The following is a 10374-nucleotide window of genomic DNA, read 5'->3' on the forward strand; positions in this document are numbered from 1 at the left end:
TTTATCTTCAATTTCGACTCTTTAAAATTCAAAATTCAACCGAAAAAAAGAAGAGAAAAACTACCTAAATCGAATCTTTTTGGGAAAAAAAAAAAAAAAGAATTTATGGAACATTAGTAATTTTTTCTGATAGATTAATTTTTGAATTTTGATGACATGTTTTAAATAGGTTAAAATCCAATCTGCACTTTGTTAGAATATATAACAAATTGGACCAAGCTATATTTCTAACAAAGAAAAATCATTATTTCTTCTAGATTTTCCAGAGCAAAACTTTTAAAAGAAATTCAAAAGACTTTGAAATAAGATTTAAATTTGATTCTACAGATTTTCTAGATTTGCCAGAATCATTTTTTTGAAATTTAATCATAAGTTTGAAGAAATATTTCACAAATATTCTTCGTCAAAAAAACAGAAGCTAAAATGTAAAATTAAATCAAAATGTATTTATTATTCTTTACAATACAACAAATAAATTTACTTGAACATTGATTTTAATCGTCAAGAAAGAAGAGGAAGGAATTTAATAGGTAAAAAGGTATATGTGTTTAATAATACAAACATTTTCAAGGTTGTATTTTTTTCTCTAAAATTGTCTCTGAAAGTTATAAGAAGCAAAGTCACCCATCAATCACCAGCATAGTGGACTTTAAGAATGGACTAAAAGGAGAAGAATTGCATAAAGAGATTATTCTAGATTGTACCTAATGTCATGACTGTTTTATTGACTATTGAGTATTTTGTTGATTATGGGATAAGCAGCAGAAAATGGATGGATGATAATTTTTCGTCACTTATTGTTTGTCTTTGGTACACTAATGTGTATATTTTTTAGGCCATTGGTTTTTTGTTTTATTTTTGCAAAAATTTATACAGTACATCTATTTTCATAATGCTATTTTTATCTTTGGTATGAAAATTATTATGTAACTAAAGTTATTAATATTTTTTGGTTCTTTGTCGTTGCTATTTTTGTATTATGACAATTTATTATTGGATCATGTTGTACTGCATTTTAATCTTTTGTTTTGTGGTTGTGTGATGTGTTTTGCCTGGACCCCAGGAAGAATAGTCTCCACTGCGGTGTTGACAAATGGGGATCCTTAATAAACTAAAGTAAAGTAAAAAAATAAATGAATTTATTCAAACAAGTGAAGACCAAGTCTTTAAAATATTTTCTTGGATTTTCAAATTCTTTTTGAGTTTTGTCTCTCTTAGAATGAAAAATGTTGAGCAAAGCGAGACCAGCTTGCTAGTAAATAAATACAATTTAAAAAATGGAGGCAGCTCACTGGTAAGTGCTGCTATTTGAGCTATTTTTAGAAAAGGCCAGCGGGCGACTCATCTGGTCCTTACGGGCGACCCCTGAGGTAGATCCTCTCCAATTGGTGAATTGAGAATTAGCTCACCTGCAGAAAAAGTTTGGGCACCCCTGACTTAAGCCCCGGAAAGTAAAAGGTGTATGTAAATAAGTTGTTTGTTAATGATCTACTGAAGTAGTGTGTTTAAAAAGAGCCAGAAGAGGTTGGTAGATGAGAATACATCTAAAGGTTAAATATAGTGTAACAATTTACCCAATTGTTAAATTATTTTGGGGATTTGTGTGGCAGTAGAAATGTTTCTCAATTTTTTTCTTCCTTTTTATTTATTTATTTTTTTGTCTAGAAGGGTGCCGATAACCCTCAAGTCTCCACAATTTACCTTAAGACCTCGTTCTGCCCAGTTAACTGTCATTAGAGCTGATATTTCTAACTCATCCTGGTACATGTCATCTTTTTTCTTTTATTTTTTCCCATGAAAACCAAATTAATTATGGTATAGCTCGGTTGGTAGAGTGGCCGTGCCAGCAACTTGAGGGTTCCAGGTTCGATCCCCACTTCCACCATCCTTGTCACTGCCGTTGTATCCTTGGGCAAGACACTTTACCCACCTCCTCCCAGTGCCACCCACACTGGAACTTAGATATTGGCTTTCACTATGTAAAGTTCTTTGAGTCACTAGAGAAAAACGCTATATAAATAAGATTCACAATTCATTTCACAGGTTGATTGGCCCTAGTGTGTGAATGTTGTCCCTGTGAGGTGTCCAGGGTGTACTCAGAGTCCAGCTGGGATAGGCTCCAGCATTAGCAAAACAGAGAAATATTGTTTTGATGTCCTGCGATGAGGTGGCGACTTGTCCAGGGTGTACGCCGCCTACCGCCCGAATGCAGCTGAGATAGGCTCCAGCGACCCCAAATCGGACAAGCGGTAGAAAAATGGATGGACGTTTTAATGTCCTCGTGCCCCGTAACCCCCAGACCGCGGCAGAAGACCATGAGGATAAGTTTTAGAGCTTTGATGAGCGTAAATGAATCAAACTGCCATTAAAAACCACAAAAAGACTTCCGCCCAATTATAGCTGAGATAGGCTCCAGCGACCCCAAATCGTACAAGCGGTAGAAAAATGGATGGATGTTTTAATGTCCTCGTGCCCCGTAACCACCAGACGGCGGCAGAAGACCATGAGAATACGTTTTAGAGCTTTGATGAGCGTAAATGAATCAAACTGCCATTAAAAACCACAAAAAGACTTCCGCCCGATTATAGCTGAGATAGGCACCAGCGACCCCAGAGGGAATAAGCGGTAGAAAATTGGATGGACTGTCAAAATGAAGGGGTTAACTCATGTGATTAATCACAAAGCATTATCTCATCAAGCATGCTATTTATTTGACCTTCACCGCTATTCTCTCAATGACCTTATCCATAATACGTTGGTACAACAATGTGAGCGGAGGGAACTTTTAGATAAAACAGTTGGCAAAATAAATGACATGCATTCAAGTAACACGTTTAAAAATGTCCCTGGATGACAATAACTTGACATTAGTGTACTGAAGGCTCGTCTCTTCAGCAAATTTTAATCATTCAAGCCTGTGATGAATTTAAAAATAATATTTTGATATCCGGACTAAAATGATGTCAACCGATGGACCTGAAGCGTTAAAGTAAAAAACGATATCAAATTATTGCAGATTTTGGAGTCATTTTGGATCCTAAGTAGGGTTGTCCTGACACCAATATTTTGGTACCGGTACCAAAATGTTTTTTTGATACTTTTCTTATAAAGGAGACTACAAAAAAAATGCATAATTGGCTTTATTGGAACAGAAAAACCTTAGGTTACATAAAACATGTTTATTATTGTCATTCAGTCCTTAAATAAAATGTTGAACATACTAGACAACTTGTCTTTTAGTAGTAAGTAAACAAACAAAGACCCCTAATTAATCTGCAGTAACATATTGTGTCATTTATACACCTATTATTTTGTACACATTATGAGGGACAAACTATAAAAAATGATTATTAATCTACTTGTCATTTACTGTTAATATCTGCTTATTTTCTGTTCTGAACATGTTCTATCTACACTTCTGTTAAAATGTAATAATCACTTATTCTTCCCTTCTTTGATACTTGACATTAGTTTTGGATGATACCACACATTTAGGGAACGATCTGATACCAAGTAGTTACAGGATCATACATTGGTCATATTCCAAGTCCTCATGTGTCCAGGGACGTATTTACTGACTTTATAAACATAATATGAATTAAATCGATTATCAACTAGATACGCTCTTGTACTTGGTATCATTACAGTAGATGTCAGGTGTAGATCCACCCATGGCATTTGTTTACATTGCAACGCCGGTGAGCTATTGTATCCTCCTACCGTGTGTGCTATTCCTAGTCCTCCAGCTTATAAGAAACATACTTTATTTGTCACCATGGAGACAAGGATTAGTGATTTAGAAGTAGCTAAAACACTGTGGATGGACGTTAGCCAGGTCTTAAAGCCGCTCTTTCTGAGGGTGTTTCAGTGTTATAACTTCACTTGTATCTGACTTTTTACACCAAAATGCGTCCATTCTCCCTTTTCTGTCTACACACTGTGTCTGCTTGTAAGTACTGTGTGTGTGTGCGCTGCTGAAAATGCTCGTAAAAGCAGCAATGTCACAACGTGACGTCATGCCTGTTAAGAAAGGGGGGAGGGGAGGACCAGTACTTTTTTAGAGGCGGTATAGTACCGAATATGACTCATTAGTACCACGATACCATACTAGTAGCGGTATACTGTAGAAACCTATTCTAAGAGATCTTAAGGTTGCTGAAGAGTTAAATATAACTTTAGTTTGAGGAATGCGTACGTCTTCTCTTCAGGCTGGTGACAAAATCGATGAGTCTGACAAGTTGGCCCTGATGATCGAAGAATGCGGCGGACTGGACCGCATCGAAGCCCTGCAGTCTCACGAGAACGAGACCATCTACAAAGCCGCCCTCAACCTTATCGAGAAGTACTTCTCTGAAGAGGTAACATCTTTGATCAACCCCTTTTTGAGTCTGTGTTTGAAGCTCACCCCTGCTCTCACCTTGGTTCCTAGGACGAGGAGCTGCAGAGTGTGGCCCCAGAAGCAACCGCTGATGGTTACGCCTTCCAAATGGGTGAAAACCAGAGCACTTTCAATTTCTAAATCGACCTCTTCCAGTCTTCATGTGTCCTGTTGTCACTGTTCTGCCTTTTTCTCGTTCATGTTTATGTTGTATGTAGTGTACATACCATCTAACACTCGTTGAACCACACGTGTAAATAAACCTGTTGGATTGTGTGCAGGCATTTTTCTCTCCTTTTTCAACTAACTATGGAGCAGGGTGTCCAGCAGACAGCAATAAAGCATGGCACCACATTGTGCTAAATATAATCTTGCATGCCAGGTGGCTCCTGAAGGCTAAAGGTCTACTGCCATCTTGTGGACGATGTGAGTAAATCAGATCAACGACCCTTGAATGTATTTTGGTACATTTATGACACAATCCAAACAACCTTCCCTAGTCATGGTGGAAAAAACAAGCTACTAACATAAAGGTCACAACCTGCTCACTGAAGTTTGTGGATATTATGAAAAAAAAAAATGTCCCAACTCCAAAGTCAGATAGCATTAGCTAACAAGCTATTATACTGTAAATCTGATATTTGCTAGTTTAGCACCACAAGTGCCACAACAACTCTTCACATGTGATTACTTTTTTTTAATCATGATTACTTTTTTTTTTATAAAGAATCTGGGTATTATCTTCGACCCAACTCTCTCCTTTGAGGCACACATTTAAAAGCGTTACTAAAACGGCCTTCTTTCATCTCCGTAATATCGCTAAAATTCGCTCCATTCTGTCCACTAAAGACGCTGAGATCATTATCCATGCGTTTGTTACGTCTCGTCTCGACTACTGTAACGTATTATTTTCGGGTCTCCCCATGTCTAGCATTAAAAGATTACAGTTGGTACAAAATGCGGCTGCTAGACTTTTGACAAGAACAAGAAAGTTTGATCACATTACGCCTATACTGTATATACCTTTATATACATATATACATACATATATACCTATACTGGCTCACCTGCACTGGCTTCCTGTGCACTTAAGATGTGACTTTAAGGTTTTACTACTTACGTATAAAATACTACACGGTCTAGCTCCATCCTATCTCTCCGATTGTATTGTACCATATGTCCCGGCAAGAAATCTGCGTTCAAAGGACTCCGGCTTGTTAGTGATTCCCAAAGCCCAAAAAAAGTCTGCGGGCTATAGAGCATTTTCCGTTCGGGCTCCAGTACTCTGGAATGCCCTCCCGGTAACAGTTCGAGATGCCACCTCAGTAGAAGCATTTAAGTCTCACCTTAAAACTCATTTGTATACTCTAGCCTTTAAATAGACTCCCTTTTTAGACCAGTTGATCTGCCGTTTCTTTTCTTTTTCTTCTATGTCCCACTCTCCCTTGTGGAGGGGGTCCGGTCCGATCCGGTGGCCATGTACTGCTCGCCTGTGTATCGGCTGGGGACATCTCTGCGATGCTGATCCGCCTCCGCTTGGGATGGTTTCCTGCTGGCTCCGCTGTGAACGGGACTCTCGCTGCTGTGTTGGATCCGCTTTGGACTGGACTCTCGCGACTGTGTTGTATCCATTGTGGATTGAACTTTCACAGTATCATGTTAGACCCGCTCGACATCCATTGCTTTCCTCCTCTCTAAGGTTCTCATAGTCATCATTGTCACTGACGTCCCACTGGGTCATTATTGTCACCGATGTCCCACTGGGTGTGAGTTTTCCTTGCCCTTATGTGGGCCTACCGAGGATGTCGTGGTGGTTTGTGCAGCCCTTTGAGACACTAGTGATTTAGGGCTATATGAGTAAACATTGATTGATAAACAAATTGATCAAAAAGTCAGTACAAATAAGTCAGAACTGTGGTTCCCAACTTTTTTGTAACTGTGGACCGGTCAACGCTTATCAATTTGACAATGGACCAGGGACGGAGGGGAATGATGGGCGACGGGCGTTGTTATGAAATAATAATAAACGTGAATCCAATGTGTACTCAGCCCATTACATACATAAAAAAACCACGTGGAAAAATATAGAAATGACAAGAACCAGCAATTCCACACTACTTTCTTTATGAATGTTATTTTTCAACAGCTGAAAAAAAGTTGCCCGTTCATTGTACAACGAAATTGTAAGCAAAACTAATTTAGTGCAAATTCATAACACATAAGAACATACAAACCCCGTTTTTATATGAGTTGGGAAATTGTGTTAGATGTAAATATAAACAGAATACAATGATTTTCCAATCCTTTTCAACCCATATTCAGTTGAATATGCTACAAAGACAACATATTTGATGTTCAAACTCATAAACTTATTTTTTTTTGCAAATAATAATTAACTTAGAATTTCATGGCTGCAACACGTGCCAAAGTAGTTGGGAAAGGGCATGTTCACCACTGTTACATCACCTTTTCTTTTAACAACACTCAAACGTTTGGGAACTGAGGAAACTAATTGTTGAAAGTGGAATTCTTTCCCATTCTTGTTTTATGTAGAGCTTCAGTCGTTCAACAGTCCAGGGTCTCCGCTGTCGTATTTTACGCTTCATAATGCACCACACATTTTCCATGGTAGACAGGTCTGGACTGCAGGTGGGCCAGGAAAGTACCCGCACTCTTTTTTTTACGAAGCCACGCTGTTGTAACACGTGCTGAATGTGGATGGCATTGTCTTGTTGAAATAAGCAGGGGCGTCCATGAAAAAGACGGCGCTTAGATGGCAGCATATGTTGTTGCAAAACCTGAATGTACCTTTTAGCATTAATGGTGCCTTCACAGATGTGTAAGTTACCCATGCCTTGGGCACTAATGCACCCCCATACCATCACACATGCTGGCTTTTGAACTTTGCGTCGATAACAGTCTGGATGGTTCGCTTCCCCTTTGGTCTGGATGACGCGATGACAAATATTTCCTAAAACAATTTGAAATGTGGACTCGTCAGAATACTTTTCCTATTTGCATCAGTCCATTTACGTAGATGAGCTTGGGCCCAGAGAAGCCGACGGTCTTTCTGGATGTTGTTGATAAATGGCTGTCTTTTTGCATAGTAAAGCTTTAACTTGCACTTACAGATGTAGCGACCAACTGTATTTAGTGACAGTGGTTTTCTGAAGTGTTCCAGAGCCCATGTGGTGATATCCTTTAGAGATTGTCGGTTTTTGATACAGTGCCGTCTGAGGGATCGAAGGTAACGGTCATTCAATGTTGGTTTCCGGCCATGCCGCTTACGTGGAGTGATTTCTCCAGATTCTCTGAACCTTTTGATGATATTATGGAGCGTAGATGTTGAAATCCCCGAATTTCTTGCAATTGCACTTTGAGAAACGTTGCTCTTAAACTGTTTGACTATTTGCTCACGCAGTTGTGGACAAAGGGGTGTACCTCGCCCCATCCTTTCTCGTGAAAGACTGAGCAGTTTTTGGGAAGCTGTTTTTATACCCAATCATGGCACCCACCTGTTCCCAATTAGCCTGCACACCTGTGGGCTGTTCCAAATAAGTGTTTGATGAGCATTCCTCAACTTTTATCAGTATTTATTGCCACCTTTCCCAACTTCTTTGTCACGTGTTGTTGGCATCAAATTCTAAAGTCAATGATTTTTTGCAATGTTTATCAGTTTGAACATCTTTGTAGCATATTCAACTGAAAATGGGTTGAAAATGATTTGCAAATCATTGTATTCTGTTTATATTTACATCTAACACAATTTCCTAACTCACATGGAAACAGGGTTTGTAAGTGGCTAACTAGCTATATTAATTTACTATGAAAATGACCATGTGTCTCAGTAATATTTATTGTACACATTTTTCTACAACATTGGAAAACATTAGTAAAACTTCTCAGGTTAGGACTCCTGGAAATGACTGTGTTAGAATGGCCAAAGTTATAGATGTGAGTCCAAGTTAAAGGAAACATCAGGCTGTCTTCTGCTAGTAGATGTATTACACTTGTACATGTAAACAAACTGAGTTTCCAGTCCACACAATGGTGAGTTCAAGGACCTTTGAAATTAGTCGGACAAAACTGCGCTCGCCAAATACTGTCACACAAACCTACTAAACAGTGGGCTGTCTATTAATTAGGAAGGTTTGTCGTGTTTGTCCTCTCACACAAACCATATTACAACAAAAAACATAGCCCCCCCTCCCATTTTTTCCCCATTTCCATACATTTTTGAAAAAGCTCCAGAGAGCCACCAAAGAGCCGCGGGTTGCTGACCCCTGTCCCTCTCTTCGATGGGCCTTTTCCCCTTCACAAAGAAACTTTCCAAAGACGTTTTGTTTTTTACTCGTTTTGATAGTTTGGTTAAATTTTGGCGCTCAAGTGACTGACCCAAGATATAACCGAGAGAATACAGTCATTTTTCAAAATAAAACATCATTCAGGCTCAGATGATAAATTAAACAGAAATAACTTTATTGTAACAATCCATCCATCCATCCATTTTCTACCGCTTATTCCCTTTCGGGATCGCGGGGGGCGCTGGCGCCTATCTCAGCTACAATGGGGCGGAAGGCAGGGTACACCCCTGGACAAGTCGCCACCTCATCGCAGGGCCAACACAGATAGACTGACAACATTCACACACTAGGGCCAATTTAGTGTTGCCAATCAACCTATCCCCAGGTGCATGTCTTTGGAGGTGGGAGGAAGCCGGAGTACCCGGAGGGAACCCACGCATTCACGGGGAGAACATGCAAACTCCACACAGAAAGATCCCGAGCCTGGATTTGAACCCAGGACTGCAGGAACTTCGTATTGTGAGGCAGACGCACTAACCCCTCTGCCACCGTGAAGCCTATTGTAATAATAATAATAATAATAATGGATTAGATTTATATCGCGCTTTTCTATTGTTAGATACTCAAAGCGCACACAGAGAAGTGGGACTCATCATTCATTCACACCCGGTGGTGGTAAGCTACATCTGTAGCCACAGCTGCCCTGGGGTAGACTGACGGAAGCGTGGCTGCCAGTTTGCGCCTACGGCTCCTCCGACCACCACCTGTCATTCATTCACCAGTGTGAGCAGCACCGGGGGCAAGGGTGAAGTATCCTGCCCAAGGACACAACGGCAGCGATTTTGGATGTCAATAGGTGGGAAGCGAACCTGCAACCCTCAGGTTTCTGGCTCGGCCGCTCTACCCACTACGCCATGCCGCCCGGTACCAATCGATCCACGGCCCGGAGGTTAGGGGACCACTGAGATAGATTATTCCATCCATCCATTTCCTTCCGCTTATCCGAGGTCTGGTCGCGGGGGCAGCAGCCTAAGCAGGGAAGCCCGGACTTTCCTCCCCCCAGCCACTTGGTCCAGCTCCTCCCAGGGGATCCCGAGGCGTTCCTAGGCCAGCCGGGAGACAGTCTTTGCAACTTGTCCTGGGTCTTCCCTATGGCCTCTTACCAGTCGGACGTGCCCTAAACACCTCTTTAGGGAGGCGTTCGGGTGCCTGAACCACCTCATCTGGCTTCACTTTGAGCTCCCCCGGATGACAGAGCTTCTCACCCTATCTCTAAGGGAGAGACCCAAACTCATTTGGGCCGCTTGTACCCGGGATCTTGTCCTTTCGCTCATAACCCAAAGCTCATGACCATAGGTGAGGATGGGAACGTAGATCGACCGGTGAATTGAGAGCTTTGCCTTCCGGCTCAGCTCCTTCTTCACCACAACGGATCGATACAGCGTCCGCATGACTGAAGACGCCGCACCGATCCACGATCCACTCTTCCCTCACTCGTGGACAAGACTCTAAGGTGCTTGAACTCCTCCCCAACCCGGAGATGGCACTCCACCCTTTTCCGGGCGAGAACCATGGACTCTGACTTGGAGGTGCTGATTCTCATTCCGGTGGCTTCACACTGTGCTGCGAACCGATCCAGTGAGAGCTGAAGATCCTGGTCAGATGAAGCCATCAGGACCACATCATCTGCAA

The 10374-nt window shown here is 41.1% G+C and overlaps 1 protein-coding gene across 2 annotated transcripts in view; it reads left to right on the top strand.

Annotated features, from left to right (window-relative positions):
- kpna2 (karyopherin alpha 2 (RAG cohort 1, importin alpha 1)) overlaps nt 1-4654 on the top strand; it is a 30662-nt gene extending 26008 nt beyond the window's left edge. For both annotated transcript variants that reach the window (XM_061884284.1, XM_061884282.1), the window contains 2 exons: nt 4209-4358; nt 4430-4654. In XM_061884284.1, coding sequence (XP_061740268.1) covers nt 4209-4358; nt 4430-4519 — 240 coding nt within the window. In that variant the 3' untranslated portion in view covers nt 4520-4654. The remainder of the gene's footprint in view (nt 1-4208; nt 4359-4429) is intronic.
- Nucleotides 4655-10374: the final 5720 nt, after the last annotated feature.

This window comes from Nerophis ophidion, linkage group LG23 (genome assembly GCF_033978795.1).
Source record: "Nerophis ophidion isolate RoL-2023_Sa linkage group LG23, RoL_Noph_v1.0, whole genome shotgun sequence".
In the NCBI taxonomy this organism is placed as follows: domain Eukaryota; kingdom Metazoa; phylum Chordata; class Actinopteri; order Syngnathiformes; family Syngnathidae; genus Nerophis; species Nerophis ophidion.